The following is a 16,592-nucleotide window of genomic DNA, read 5'->3' as shown; positions in this document are numbered from 1 at the left end:
GCATTGCAGGCTTTGTTGTCGTTGCAAGCTGCTTAACTGCAACTTGCAGTGGGCAATGAGAAGTGAGATGAGACAAGAAGCTTTCTCAAAACTGAAAATCGATTGCGAAATGAAAGCTGCAAGTTTCACGGTTCATTTAAAATTAGCTGTAGCCTTCGCTTTTCTCTTCAACGATACTTTCCTGCATCACTTTCTCATCACTTAAATGTGGCACCATTGAGCTGTCTTTCCAAAAGTTGCTCCATCGGTTCATCGAAGGAAAACGTGAGCGCATTTTTATGACAGCGCAATTAATTTGAGTCTTAGGTCCGTAAGCCACTTGATGTCCTCATTATGAACCCTTAATGACCACGTTAACTGCCAAATATGCGACTGATTAGATGACTTGCATTAAACTGACCAGTGTTGGCCAACACGCGAGCAAATTCAACATGAACGAATAACTATTCCGACATACATATATAAAATTATTTGTTCTGATTTACTATCTCTTTCACTCTCAAATTTTTATTGTAAATTCAATTCAAGTGCTTTGAAATCTGTTTACCTAATCAAATAACTCAATAAAATACAAGATTTTCAAAGATTCTCTCGAATTTATAGTTTACGTACTGTGCATTCAATAATAATAACACAAACGCTGCAGTTTCTACGTATAACATACACTGCCCTGAATTGCTGTTTAGCAATTGATATAAACAAACCAAAGTTCGGAGATTGGATTTTAGTTTTAGTCACAAATCAGATAAGAGGAAATCAAATCGGTTACTTGACACTCATTAAGAAGCTTTTAAACAACTAACAAGTAACCAACTGATTAGTGGCCAATTCACTAGCAACAGCAATTGCAACGGCAGAGGCAACATCGCAGTTTAAACCGGAGTAGCATTTCGGCTGCCATTCAATTGGGTCAACACTGAAGTACTTACAATACATTCGCACACACTTATACATGTACAGTGAGGGTTGTGGGTCAAATTCGATACTCGCTGTTTGTTTTGTTAAACTGTTTGTGAATTTTATTTGAACGAACAACGGGCAGCAACCTTGAAGCGTGTTTTATATGGGACACGTGCCGCACATAGAGAAATAAGATATAGGGGCAAACATGGACTGGGCTGACACTGTAATAGTTATAATCAGGGGTCGTCTACTCACTTGTCGAAGAGCGCATGATAGTAGGTCTGTCCCAGCTGGATGTCGGCGGTTAATGTTGTTACGAAATTCGATAATGGATTGGGTAAGCACTGCGATTCGCGCAGCACATTCTGTCCCCACATGATGGAGCCCTTGCGCAATGCATTGACTACCTCGCCGCGCACTCCCTTGTTAAAGGGGCAGACGGCACGAAAGGCTCGCATCGATCCCAGTAGACCCAGACATCGCAGCAGGAATTCTAAGCGAATGAGCGACGGTGGATTCAATGCTGGAAAGATGTCTCGATGACGACGTATCTGATTTAACGAACGCTCCACAAAGCCATTCATTGCCTCTGCCAGCCATTGTTCAAGATCGCGTGTGAGTGCCTCTTGATTGGGCTGATTCCATTGCTTCTCCACATCACTCAGCAGGCGGTGCAGGAACTTTGGGTCCAGCGGTGTCGAGCGATTTAGTCTGGCTGCCGCCACATATCTGCAAATAGTATTAAAAGCAACCACAACATTTAAATACAAGTGACTGATGAGTATGATTCGATTGTGCGATACCCTTAGCAAATTATTAAGGAAAGAATTACTTAAAATAATTTGTAGCTAATATCTATTATAGGAATACCTTTGGTTTTGGGAGCCAGTTTATAATATCAAGTTGCCAAGTTGGAATAAAATGTTGTGGTTTTTCTTTAAATTATACCTTTTTTTCGGACGGACAGATATGTACATAAAGAAGATGACGTTCTTCGCTTATATTATTATGAATGGAGGGTCGCAATCACCTACCTCGCCATGGCACACTGCAGATCACTGAGTTCAGCCTGCACGGCCAGCTGATGGAGTATACTAAGCGCCGGGCCGGGCAGATCACCGCACCAGGTCCACGATGGCTCATGCGTGGTCACCTCGTGCTGCATAAAAACCATTTGGAGCTGCTCGATCTTACGCAACTGCTGCTCATTGTTCTCTTCTGGGGCATTGCCACGATCCTCACGCGTTGATAGCCACAGCTTGAGCCGTATGCGACCCTGCACTGTGCTGCGATGACTGCGCGCCTCCAGCTTGAACCAGGCATCCAGTCCTGTGGAGGGTATCTCCGAAATTGGTATATTCACAGAGCCGAGGAAATCATCTTGCGACCCCTGACGTGCCGACTGGCAGACCTGCTTGAAAAAGCGACCCAGTCCGCGCACACCACGCACCTCGTTCAGTCGCGAGACGGCGTCCATGACGCAGCTCTCGTCATCGTGGTCCCAAATGTCCAAGTGGAAGGTGTCTGTGTTGATGTCATCGATGTCGCTAAAGAGGGCAAAGGGAATAAATGGTATATATGGTATCATTAACTGACCAGACGCCCCAGTCGAACTACTCTACGCTCCGCTCATTAATTTATCTAATTAGCGCACGCGCTTAGAAGTATGCTACACTTTTTGCTTCTGCTTCTGTTTTGTCACTATACTTGTATCCATTTGCAACTGTTGTTTGCTGTTTGCCGTGCCGTTTATTTTATAGGCTCTTCACAATTTTTATATTCAAGAGCACACACATTCGTCAACGTCGTATTTTTTCAACTGGTATCTGGTTTAGAGCTCATTTTGGCTGCTTGTTTACTGCAATTGCAACATAAATTTGATTGCGATTGAAAAATAAATTGCTTTTGTTTATTTGATGTTGCAGTTAAAATTGTTTCTCTAAGCCCGAAAGGAACGGTAAATGATTACACACAGAGATCGCTGTGCAGCAGATATAAAATATCGAACATTTGTCATGCGGCAAAACGTAAATGAAGTGTCTGTCCCAGAAGATACTTTTTTGCTGAGCTTAAGGTGCATTCCAGGCGCGTTCTAGACCAGAATTGACAAAAGGCAAACGCAATTGAATAATTTGAAGTAAATCCGCCATTGAGCAGCTATCGATTTGGCAGATAATGGATACGTGATTGAATTTAAATGTCCGCACAATTGTTCAATTGGGCGAGCAATCGCGCAACAAAGTGAAAATATAAGGGAGAAATCTTGATTTCAATGCACTTACAATTTGAATTTTTCATTCCATTTGGGGCTAAGCGTGTGCGGTTTAATGCTTGTAGCCTTGATGAGCTTCGCCGGCACTGGGCCGCCCAGCGAGTCGCGCTGCTCCCGTCGACCAGCCTCGCGCCGCTTGAAGCTCAAACGAAAGCTATGCTTACGATGCGGTGGCGAGTCCGTGGAACTGTTATCAAAGCCACCGCTCATATCAGCGGAAAGGGCGCGCGGAGTCGGCGGCAGCGGTAGCGGTGACACGGGCGGGCCGCCGTCCGGCTGTATGCCTAGCATGCAATAGGGATCCGAGAAGCCTGTCAAGAAGAGACAAAGGATGAGAATGAAACAGATAGTCCATGTGCATGCAAAAAGGATACGATGTCACATTAATGAAATTGCCAACGACATTAAATGGCAATTAATGGCAGATGCCTGCTGGCAATGAAGTTAACCAAGCAAGCCGCTGAACAGCTGAACAGCCGAACAGACGTCAACTGGCCATACCATGTGCGCTCATGGCGTATGATTAACATTTCATTTGCATAAAGTGCCGCTCAATTTTTAAGTACCTGTGATTTATACACACTCCACAGTCTCTCATGCACACACGTTACTACTGGGACATTTTGTTTATTGTTTACCACCAGAGCTTTTCAACGTTCTGTGACAAATTTAGCGGCACTTAACGCTAGATTTGGTTTCCCTTTTAGGTACACACATATTTAAGTATTGAGGTCCACAATATTTTACTTATAACAAATTTATATACATACATAAAGTAGTTTGTACTGTCTCACTGAAATGATAACTGTATACGAAACTAAGAATATTTAAGAGCCTTTATTTCTGAATTCTCTGAAAACTAAGAATAGTTAAGAGCCTTTATTTCAGAACTCTAAATGTTTTGCAATACAATCCATTGAACCACTGTATAGTTCCCAAAATAATATGTTGTTTTTAACTTTTTTTAAATTAAATAAAAAAAAATTAACGAAACCACTTTTACATAATTATCGAGAATTAATAAGTTTCATAACTTCACCAAATGATTGGCTCAATTGAACAAACTCAGAAGAAGTAAATCGCAATAGAGCCATCTAATTATTTCTCATTCACAATGATCAAACTGGCAGACACTACAGAACAAAAACAGAGCAATGATAATCGATTTATTGATTACCCAGTATATGAATGTGATGTGTTAGTTTATGCTTGACCAAAAGTTGCGGTTGCTGGTGTTTCTACTGTTAATGAAAAGTGAACTTGAGTTGCAAACACAGGAAAACGCCAATTGAGGTTACCCCAAGCAAAAGCGACTCTACTCATCAGCCACGTCTCATTGCCAACGAATTGTTCTTATGTTTCTGCCATTGTTGCCCCATAGGCAGCAGCCAGCAGGCGGTTAAAGGCGAAGCAAGAGACGGCGGGCGTCAGCAGAACATTTAGCAGATGGTAGAAAGAAGTTTGTGAGTTTGCAGAACCAACCAGTGCACTGCGAGGCAGGCAGCAGCAGTGGCACTCAACGTATTCCTTACACATCCTTGAGCACATTAAAATGCGAAATTGCGTTGCCTTCAACGTTACTGGTGATGCTGCTGCTGCTCTCGAGCATAATGAACAAAATGGGAAGCATTAAATTGCAAATTTATTGAACGAGCTGCGGAACAGAGTCGATGACTTCGGCTCTCGACTTTGGGAGAAGAGTGGGAGAAGGTAGGGGTAGGTTGTTGTAAATGTGACATGGGCAGAAACCAGAAAAAGAACTGCAAAGAAAAAATGTTAAATATGCGTGCATGACACACATGCCATACACAGTTTATTGATGCCTCGTTTGGCTTTTTGATTTGCACACAAACACACACACACACACTCCCACGCGTACGCAAATTCAAAATGCAACAAAAAAGAAAGCTACAGTTAAGTTTTGACTGTATTAGACCCGACTGATAAAATTAAATATAGCTGTTTTTGCAAAACATTGGAAATTAACAAAAAGAGCAAACCTACAAATAAATTCCATATTTAGTATCCCCTTCAATCTACCAATCCAGTTCACTTACAGGCATAATCATACAGACGTGGATAAATAACATTTTTAAATTATACTGATCAAGAATATATTCATTTATACATATATATACTTTATAGGATTAAAGGTAACTCCTTGATACATAAACTTTTGCTTTCCTCAAAACCAATATACCCCATTTTAAAAATTTTTAATTTAAAAAAATATTTACACACAACTCTTGACAGATTGCTACATTGGGCATTTAAGAAGGGGACGGAAGGAACGGGGAAGAAGTAATTGAAGTATAAGGAGATGTATAAGCTGGAGCTTCGTGTGTGTTTCTTCTTACCATTGGCATCCTTCGCCTCGAGGCCATCTGCCTCGATGACGACCACAGACAGAACGATTATCTTTGGTTTATCCTCGGCGGAGGCGTGCAGCAGGCGATAATGACGATCCGGATTGACACCAAAGGCGCGCTGGGCATGCAGATACATTTCATCCTTGTAATGGGCAAACTGCATGAAAGGAATAGACAGAGTGTCAGAGAGAGAGAAAGAGAGAACACATGTCAGCAAAAATTACGTATACGCTACTGTCGCGACACGCATTTAATTTAATTTCATTTAATTATTTTGTCATTTATTTGCGAACATTTTCCAACGGCAAATAAACAAAATTGTAATATCATGAGCTACAACAGCAACAAAAACAACAGAATTCAATAAATTAGCATATTTTCACAGCATAAACAACAACAATTTTCATTTTTATTGGCTTCCGCCAACGCAACAAAAATATGCTCTTGTTTGCTTTCGGCTGCTCCCGTATCCTGCGAAATATATCAAAAATTGTTTCGTCTCTTTCAGTTTTTTTCCTTTTTATTTGATTTTTTATACCCGCTACCCATAGGGTAGAAGGGTATTATAACTTTGTGCCGGCAGGAAATGTATGTAACAGGTAAAGTATATATATTCTTTATCAGCATCATCTCAGAGACTACTTCCTAGGGGTCTGAGTTGCTTTGGTCAACAATCTGGTACATTGTGCCGTCTATGGTATATTTTGAATGTGGTACTATATCGATATACCAAATATACAATTTGGTATATTTTTTATTATTTTTAGTATATTTAAAAAAATACCACAATATTTTGTTTTTATTCAAAATGGGTAGCGGGTATCTCACAGTTGAGCACACTCGACTGTAACTTTCTTACTTGTTTTTTATATTGATTTATCTTTTCGAAATCATAAGCCATCCTCCATTCCCACTTCCGTCAATGGCCAACTGCCAACTGCTATGAACTGACTTGCCGATTTGCACACGCTTCGCAAAGCGCTTTCATCAGCTACTCCTACTCTGTTCCCTTCCCTGGCCGTGCAACTCTTGGAGTATTATTTTAATTTGATTGCTTTGACTGCAGTCGCCTAGGCAGCGTCCATCTAAATTATTAAGAGTCTTACTTTGCCAGCTGCTACTTCGCCTGCTTTTCGGCATTCGGCATTCGGCATTTTCCCAACCCACATTTGTTTGGATTTTTTGTTCTCTTTATATTTGAGAGTTCTACAGCTGAGCACATATCCTCTACAAGTACGTGTCTTTTGCATTTAAAATCTTATTAGTTTTCAAAATCAATAGCTCAATATTCAATTAACTGACTTGCAAAGTAGATCGAGTATGCTGTATTAAATTCAAACACTTGGCACAATTGGCTTTCATAAATTATATTCGTCTCGGGGTTCTTTTTGTAATAATAATATTGTTTCCTAATGATAACTTTAAGAGTAAGTCCAGTATTTTTGATGTATGTTTAGTCGAGTTGAACGCATTTAGATGTCCATTAGTTTCTATTAAAAACATTAACCCAGTTGCAACTGCTTCGCATTTATTTCTAATTATTTTCTATTAAAAGGAAGCAAGAAAAAGCTTAGTAAGAAGGGCAAAAGGACGAAGACGAAGCATTTCTGAGCCGCCTGCTGAGCCGTTCCGGGACGGAATAAATAACTTCAGTGACTCGACTTTCTTGACTAGGGCCAAAAGCCCCGCGAGACTTGACCAGCTTCAACTCAATCACAGCAGGACTAACGTTATTTTGCCGCCGTTTCTGGCGTCTCTATTGAAACTTTTATTATGCTCGTCGACTCGAACCTTTCCTTTCCTTTCCTTTCCTTCGCGCAAGTTTCTCAATCTCACCCCTTCGCCTCATTGAAATCACTCATGCCATGTACAGTCAGCTTAAGTTTCATTAGTTGTGCAATTTTCTTACTGTTAAATTAAAAACGATGATTGAAAAATAAAACTCAGTAAGAGGAGCGAGGAATTAAAATCAAAATCAACAAGTAAGTTTGTTGCAAATTATAGCTTTATCTTTTATACTAATCTTTGAGATCTAGGTGTTCATATGGACAGATAGACAGACGAACATAGCTATGTCGATTCAACGTCAAGAAGTTGATAAAGAATATATATACTTTATAAGGTGGGATATGCTTCCTTCTGCCTGTTACATACATTTCCTGCCGTCACAATATTATTAAACTCTTCTATCCCGTGGATAGCGGATATAAAAACCTCAAGAAACATTTTTGTAATTGCATTTTCTGGCCACACGAAATCCAAAGATATATTTCTTTCTCCCATTCCATCTGCTTGCTTCGATAGTCTTGAGTTTAATCTTGGCCTTAATCCATTTGTGGCTTGAGTAGTTTAGCCATGTGAAGCAACCGGTATTAATCATTTAAATTGCAGAACATTTTGGAGGATAAACGCATGTAATTAACTGGTCCTTTCAATCATCTATCATCTCGGGTTCTTCCCTCAGGCAGCTACACACATATACACCGCCCACACACTCGCACAACAAATATGCTCGTTAATTTTCTGCTAAAATACAGTTTGTATAATTTCCAACTATTTTGCATAAGTTGAGTGAGTTGGACGCAACCTTAATTAAAGATTCATATGATTTTCAGCCCTCAGCACGTGCTACCAACCTAACCGCACTCCCCTGTTCCTTGCTCCCACTCCTTTCCCATATTGATTTCCATGTAAATTCTATTGCGAGTCTGTCTTACCTGTCCTCCTGGCGCAGGAGCGCCGACCGTATTGGCAATGGTGTGCAACACCTCAATGTAGAGCTTCTCCTTTTCGTCCTGGCGGTCAATGGACTCCTCGGGCGCTGGTGGATCACGTTCATTTTCAGGATTAGCCTCGGCACGTGATTCGGCCGCACGCGTTGCCGACATGCGACGATTTTCACGTTTCCAGCCCAACGATGTAAAGTTCTCAAAATACGAGCCATCCGTTTCCTGGACCCTTCATAAAGCAAAAATAGAGAAAATGGTATATAATATATTCGCATGTGGATGAAGAGTGTGAGTGCATTGCACTTCATTTGATGAAGAACCATTTTTTTTAGAAGGGGTTATCAACTCTACAAGCTTCCTCTCTAATTGGCACTGTCAATATGATTTTGCATAAGTATTAAGTGTTCGCATTCGCATTCTCATTTCACATTTCACTTTTCGCATTTTTGCCTCTCGCATTTCCATTTCCATTCGGCTATGTCAAACCTTTTTCAACATTGATGAGGGTCGGCTTTTAACGTAGCCATATGGCTTGTTCGCCTGTCGCCTGTCTTGTGACGCTAATTGTATACAAATATACATATTTAGAACCAAGTTTTATTGAAAACTCTCCTGCTATCTGTGTGTGACTCGATTAAATTTGATATTAATCATACGCCCTGAAAGTCTTGTTTGTTTGTTTGCCTTGCCGAAGGACAGAACAGTTTGGCAAATCTGATGATGTTGTGCCTAATCATTTGATTTGAATGGTACACACGCACACACACATAAAAGCTCTCAGTAACAGAATCTCAAATCTTATCTTTAGAAAAGGCGAAAAAACTTTTCACACTCAGCACAAAAATGGTCAGCTGCTAAGCGGCTTAAGTCTCGGTCGCTATAACGTTTTGAGTTTTTTAATGTTTATGACGGGGCTAGCAAAATAATAAAAATGAAAACCAGAATTAAAGCTACAGTCGAGTGTGCTCGACTGTGAGATACCCGATACCCATTTTGAAAAAAAGGGCGGTACCAGATAGGTATATTGATACAAAAGTCTTTCTTTAATAATTTTTAAATTTTTTGTCTGATCGCAACCAAATTTTCAGCTATCAAAAAGTCTATAGTTATAATTGTATGTATTCTTGCTCAAAATTACGCTTGTTATTCGATGTTTATCGATTTGTGGAAGGGGAGGAGGCACATATTTGAAAAAAACTTAATCTGCGCGCTTCCAAAAAAATATTATATCTCTATCTCTTATAGTCTCTGAAATCAAGGAGTATACTGATGGCTATTTCTTCTCGGCTATTAGCCTTGTTGAAGAGTATACAAGTATATTCTTTTTTGGGTCGAAAATGCTTTCTTATTTATGTTACATAAATCTCCTGAAGACAAAAAGTTATAATACCCTTCTTCCCTATGCGTAGCGGGTATAAAAAGGAAAAACAGTTTTGTACTTTGCTTTTGCTTTGCAGCCTGGCTCAAATGTGACCAACACTTTGCTGTTGACACTTTTTTTTGAGTGTCGTGCACACTGCATTGTTTGCAACTTGGCCAAAAGTTGGCATTTATCATACTCTCTGGCAAGGAGTAGTATGCAACGGGTACTTCGACTTCATCAACAGACAGTCTCAAGTTCAAGAGTCCTAGCTGTAATGGGGTATCTCCTAGTCGATCACTATCATAACTCGTATTTAGTTGTTTTGTAAAAATTTAATTTTCAACTTTTTGCTTTGTGATTTGGTTGTTGTTTTGTCGCTTACTCAATTTCAGCTAAAAATTTCTTAACGATTCTCATTTGAGTTTTCTCTTTTCAGTTTCGGTTTGTCTGTTGTCTGATTCTACTGCTACCCACAAAACTTTTATCTGCCAACTTTTTTTGACGCTGTTATTATTTATTTATTTTGTATTTATCTTGTCGCAATATTCAAGTGTAGGTAAACAGAACCTGCCATTGGCACTCGAGTCACTGAGTTTGAACTTTTCCTTTAGTTTGCCAATTATTCGTTATTTTTTCCACATTTAATTTTGTATTTCTCCGTCTGGCCGTCTCTTTGGCTCTGGTTCTGAAATCTTTTGCTTTTGTTGAGTTGTGTGGCAAATAAATTGCCAACTAATACAAGTTTGGCATTTCACTTTGTTTGCTTTTGTTTTCATTCCAGTATTAAATTAATCGCCACATTTCCATTTATTTATGTTGATGTCATAATGAATTTTTCATTCCACACTTTCTGTTATTTAATGCCTGCGGTTTTGGTAGTTGCAACTTTCTCACTAATTAATTGAATATTATATGCTGCTTCATCGACAAGGTAGTAACTACGTTAACCACGCAAACATGAAAACTCATTTCGCAAAGTACGATAAGAGGATGATCAAAATTATTATATGATAGCATAAGTATATATGTGTTTTACTTGCCAGATTGTCCCGCAACTTTACCAACATAGCATTTTTTTTATTAGTTTGATGAAGACTAACTTACTAAGGTATCGTTCATTTACGTAAAAGCCAGACACTTTATTTAACTAATAGTTGCTAAAAAATAGATATTTGCAAAAGAAGTTTCATTTGGGAATTTAATGAGATACGGGGTGCGGTTGGCATTGGATACATTTTCTTACAGCCTGACGGCATCGTTGGGCATCGTGTAGTATTGGATTTATAATTTTATGCATATTCCTTAAAACAACACCCAATAAAATCGCATTTCAAGCTTAATTACATGTAACCTCAAGACCAGGCGCTCATTATGCGCACATTTCAGGTTAAACTGAAGCCGCATTATGCAAAGCAGGCAAACGAGGCAGCTCAAAGATGGCAACGAGGCAAGCTGCAGCATGTTGCAACTGACTGTTGTTTTATACAAGAAAAGAGAAGGATAGCATCATATGCTCCAACTTTCTGCCAAAATATTTCACCAACTCAAAGGTTAAGGCAGGAGCCGGCATCTGAAACTAACAATGTTGTATGTTATACAGTTGGGGGTCTTTGCTTGCAGTTTCTTTGGGGTTGCAACAAAAATAAAAGAGAAGACCTGCAGACAAAGCGAAGAACTTTTGTAATTACGTAATTATGATGGTCGACGTAAAAGTGGAGCTACGAAGAGAGTGTGAGCATTGAAATAATAGAGAACAGTCATTAAAAGTATATTAATTAATTGGTAAATAATTCAATTTGTTTCTAGCTTAATGTTCCGTACCAACTCTGAGTTTAACTTATGGCTAAAACCCTTAAAAAAGACAACTATTAGGTCTAGGCTTCATTTAATTTATACAGCTCTCACACAAAGTCAGCCACATACATTCACAAAAATACTCGTGTTAATATATGTGTCTGTTGAGGATGGGTATAGTTAATTTTAATGAGCAAACATGCTGTCTTTGCCGTCAGAGCCCATCAGCTCAGTTAATACCGAAATTCATTTGAGGCTTTTCGCACATAATCAAGAGCAGCGTCATTATCCCTGGCTTCATCATCGACATCATCAGCTATTATGGACTTATCACTTACCCCGAGTTGGAGCGTGGATCAACCTCTGGCCAACTGAGGCGACGCTTGCAAAATGCCAACGGCGGTCGCGGCGGCGGATCTGGCTGATGCAGTGCCGAATTCCGACTACGAAATGAACCAGTACGTGGAGGCGCCAAACACTCCAGGGCTCTCGATTGACGACGCGAATTGATGGGGGTGCTTCCAGCGGACGATGGGTTGCCCCCTGCTGCACTGCTGCTACCTGCCACCTTCGGATACCCTGTGGAGTTATTGAATAATAAATGAATAAGAAAATATTGTAAAATGAAAATGCATTGCACAATGCACCAGCCGACAAAGTCACTTTGAATTACTTTAGTACTACTGGCTACTGAAATCCTCACACATTAATGTAACTTATAGTAACTAATCAATAAAATAAAATATTAGCAAAGTTATTTTATTTTGTTTTCACAATTTCACTTAATATAGTAGCTGCTTCCATCTCTTCATCGGAATGCCTAATATTAAGAGGTGTCTTCATATCATTCAATGCCGTTGAAATGTCTACATGATGTAGAAAAAACTTTTAAATATATATTAAGAAACAGTTTTTAGAGAAAGAATGTAAAAAAAAGTAAGCTCGAAAAGTTTCGCATAAGTCAAATTACATTTTCATGTTGTTTACTTGAGTTATTTGCACGCTCCCCCAATTTCATTTAATTTTTTATACTTGCTGTTTGCTTTTTTATAGAGAGTCTAGCAATTGCGATATACAACTAGACGACGGTCGTAACTTTTGATACAATGAGAACTACTTAGCAGCGAAGCGAATGTTAATGGATTAGGGGCAACTGCAATTTGGCGCAAGTTGGGGGAAGCGGCAACAGGCAGAAGGAAGGAAATAGGAAGGAAACAAGCCAGCCAACCAGCTAGTCAGCCATAGAACAACCCAGCCGAGTGAAGTCAATGTGATGCGGTCAATGTGGCGTGAGCTGGATACATCGCTACTGGCTATGAAAGTAGATGTGGATGGGGTGGAGATGCGAAGCTCTAGGCAACACAACCACAACCTTGACATGCATTTGTGCGGCTGCTCTTGCTGCTGCTGCTGGTGATGCTGATGCTGTCGCTGTTGCTGCTGCTGCTGCTATTCCTGTTATTACTGGCAGCGACAAGGACATTGTTGGCTTGGCTAAGGACACTGCTGCCACTCCATTTGTTCAACCATTGCTGCGGCTTCGTCACGAAAGCTTTTTTTGGAAGGGCTTCAGCCAGGCAGCCAACTGCTTATGCAAAAGTCATACAAACAAAAAAAAAAACACACATCTAAAATCTAAAATACTTGCTAAAAATTGTTCAGTTGCTGAACGAGCACAAAGCATGCTCGTAAACTGAAAGTTGGCCACAAATCGTAAGAGAGGGAGTGAAAGAGTAAATTTGGGGGCTTTTGAAGTTGCCACACCTCTGCTGCTTTACCTCATCGGTTGTATGGCTCATGCAACAAGATAAGCCAATTTCAATTTTATTCACATGCAGCAGACGTTTGTAAATCAAAAGCCAAGGAAATGCCACGATCCACACAGCATAGTTCAGGAATTTCAGACACAGGAAGCAGCAGCAGAAGAAAATCAACAACAACATTATAAGCAACGACAGCGGTTTTTGCGGCATACAACAACATCAGCACAGTTCGCTGTGTCTTGACTTCGAAATGTGTTTGCAAAGGAGACACAGCCCAGAAGGACCTCATATGCATGTTGATTGCTTTGGCGCTTGCATTTCGCTGCGCATATTTGTCTAAGCATATTCGCGAGAGGGGCGACGCAAAGAAAATCGAAGGAGCGCCACAACCACAGCTCTTGCCAATTCGAGCAAATACGAAAAAGTTTTTCGGTCACATTTGGTGCTGCTGCAAAAATGGTTGTAAAATTTTTGTTTCGACTTGAATATAACGCTTGCCAGATTCAATAAACTTTTGCCGTTTGCATTTTGCGGCTTGCCAATGACAAAGCTATCGCTTACAACTCTCTTTCACCTTCCCTCTACATGGGTACATGTTGTACATTTTAGTTTTGCATTGTTTTCGATTTTTGTTTATTTATGACTTTTGTGCAGATGTTGAGATTCGATTTCATTTTAAAATTCCCACACAACATGGCGTATACGCCATGTGAAACAATATCAAACACACAAAAAAAAACAAATACTGCGTAAAATTGTGTTTTGTGCTGTGGAAATCAACATAGCATTATGGTTCAGTTAATAATAAATAGATGCAAATGAAGTTCTGCAGGTTGTGCTTTAAATCACAGCAGGTATTACTGAATGCTCAACAGGATTTCATTTACAATAGGATTTACTTCAATTTGCTGTGTTTACTCGACCAAAGCGCATTGTTTAACTCTATGTCATATGTTGTTTTGTCCTAAATTAATGCATTCATACTTGATTTGCAGTGTGCACATGCTCAACAGCATTCGTAAAGTCTTGATGGCATTTCGAAACTTGTTTGAACGACAATAAAAAATTTGATCAGGCTCGAGGTAATTTACGGTTTAGTTTGATTAGAGACCTGTTACAGCTTAAGTATATTTTTATACCAAAAGAAAAGTGAAAGGAGAACGAATTGCATCAGTTTTTAAAGGATATAATCTCTGCAAGGCTAGAATTCTTAAGCAACAATCTTAGTAACAATATCAAATCATTTCAATAACTTCTGATTACGAGTTCAGCCTTGACCCCATAAAAATTGGTGTCTATTGTTTGATTATCTAGCCCACATATGAAACGAATGATTATCATAATTACTTTTGTATTTAATTAGGCTTCGGCAGCGTGTTAAAATTGTTTTGCGTCCTGAACATTCATCAAATATAATAAGTGTCTTTAGTTTGCTCATGGAGTTTCATTAATCTTGACACACTTTGATGGCTTCTACAATACACTTGCTGCCCTTGTTCCCTAGCAGGAGTAGCTCCCAGTCATTTATCACACTCAGTATGCGTGTATACTGGATTGGAATGGAGAACCGGAAAGACACAAAAATAGAGGCTTACCTAGTAATGGATTAGTGGCATTCGGATTGCCGATTACGACGCCGCCGGCGGGGTAATTACTGCCTCCTGTTGTTGCCGTCAGACCTGCTGTTGGTTGTGTGGGAGCGCCATAAACGCTGCCACCGCTTAGCCCCAGGCCGCTGCCAATGCTCGCCTGTTGTTGCAACGGTGCGTGTCCGTGCTGTTGTTGTTGTTGTTGTTGCTGCTGCTGCTGCTGCTGTTGTTGTTGTTGTTGTTGCTGCTGCGGCGTCAGATGTTGTTGCTGCTGTTGCGGCGCCAGCTGTTGTTGTTGCTGCAAGTGCTGCTGCTGTGACGACTGCTGAGGCAACAGCTGTTGTGGCGGCATGCCACCTGCATTGGCCTGCTGTTCACTTGACTCCTGGCGAGACAGAGAGAAGCGACGATTACCGAGCCCCAAACTCGATATGCCACTTGTTACATATTGTTGCATGGAGCTAAGGAAACTCATGACGGCATTTGTTGCTCGCTCCTTTCCTTGTTCTTGTTTTTGTTGTTATAGTTAACAGTCAGTAACAGCTTTGCCCGCTCGCTTAATTGGCTTCAATTGTACGCTGGCTTCGTTGTTGGTATTATGAAATTAATCACTCGGAAACTTGGCAAATGCAAAGCTTAAAATTTGCTTTCAAATTCGTAATGTTTTTTAATTAAAAAATGATTGCTGTTGTTGTTGTTGTTGTTGTTGTTGTGATTGTTGTTGTTCTTGCTGGCGCTTTAATTGCCCAAAGAGCAGCCCAGAATTTGAAATTCAGTTCAGTTCCAAGCTCTGCAAAATAGAAGAAGAAAGTAGAATCATAAGTTCTCTAAGAGGCAAACAAAGTAGGCAAGGCCTAAGATATTTGTATTTGTGCTTGTTGTTATTTTTAATCTTAATTGGAAATTCTGCCAAGGCTTAAATTGCTGGCAAGCAGTTACACAATCTGAATGAGAATGAGTTCCCAATATGCTTCACCTGAGCGAGCAGCTTTAAGACAATTAAGCCCAACTCACAGACGCACACATCTACGTGAATGACGGTATGCTAACCTGCTTGGCTTTTGTAGCATACTTTTAAGCGTTTCTAGAATTCGCTTGCCCAGTATTTTATACCCTCTATGTAGCATCTCCTATCCCATAAATATACATATTTTTGATTAGTCAAGACGTTTGTCTGCCTATGTGACCACTTAGATCTCTGGGACTAAAAATGACGGTGCTACCATTTTTTTACAGCCTGTTAATTTTGCACAAAAAATCAAGTATACGTTATGACATGAATTTCAAATTTTAGTAAACTCATTCATAACTACTGATTATTCATTTCTGAAATGTTTTTTGATATATTGCTATGGAATTTTTATCTCAGAGTCAAATCAACTCTCTGAATTGTTTATATTTAATTGAGTTGTCGTTGTCTTTACCTCCTATTTTTTCAATCAATTTGCGCAAGCTACAGAGCCCGTAAAAGAAATCGCAGCAATGCGTTTATCGATTGATTTGGCCCGAGTTTTCCCCGTTTTGTTTTTGCAATAATGTTTTTTTTCGGCAATGCTCTTAATTAATTTTTTTTTGATTGACAGCATGTTGAGTGGAAGTGGGTAACGTTGCTCTTTTCCAGTTGCGGCCTCTACTATCTATCCGCGTCGAACTTAATTAACGTTTAATCAGCTGCGCTCAGTGAAGCATTATCTGTGGTTTTCGGCTAATGCGTCTAATCGATCTGCATGAATAATTGGTGCGAAATGTGAAACACCTTGGCAGCTGCTGGAAAATGATTAGAGAAAGGGGGATTTCACCACAAAATTTG

The 16,592-nt window shown here is 39.8% G+C and overlaps 1 protein-coding gene across 6 annotated transcripts in view; it reads right to left on the bottom strand.

Annotated features, from left to right (window-relative positions):
- The window catches only part of LOC132793619 (BAI1-associated protein 3), a 64,750-nt gene that overhangs the window by 8,682 nt on the left and 39,476 nt on the right, over positions 1–16,592 (bottom strand). For all 6 annotated transcript variants that reach the window (XM_060803627.1, XM_060803621.1, XM_060803624.1 and 3 more), the window contains 7 exons: positions 14,789–15,572; positions 11,769–12,009; positions 8,262–8,502; positions 5,533–5,701; positions 3,186–3,486; positions 1,938–2,450; positions 1,159–1,632 (listed from right to left, as the gene is read on the bottom strand). In XM_060803627.1, the coding sequence (XP_060659610.1) occupies positions 1,159–1,632; positions 1,938–2,450; positions 3,186–3,486; positions 5,533–5,701; positions 8,262–8,502; positions 11,769–12,009; positions 14,789–15,257 (2,408 nt within the window). In that variant the 5' untranslated portion in view covers positions 15,258–15,572. The remainder of the gene's footprint in view (positions 1–1,158; positions 1,633–1,937; positions 2,451–3,185; positions 3,487–5,532; positions 5,702–8,261; positions 8,503–11,768; positions 12,010–14,788; positions 15,573–16,592) is intronic.

This window comes from Drosophila nasuta, chromosome 3 (assembly GCF_023558535.2).
Source record: "Drosophila nasuta strain 15112-1781.00 chromosome 3, ASM2355853v1, whole genome shotgun sequence".
Classification (NCBI taxonomy): Eukaryota; Metazoa; Arthropoda; class Insecta; order Diptera; family Drosophilidae; genus Drosophila; species Drosophila nasuta.
The sequence above is the reverse complement of the archived record's forward strand: the minus strand, read 5'-3'. Positions and strand labels throughout refer to the sequence as shown.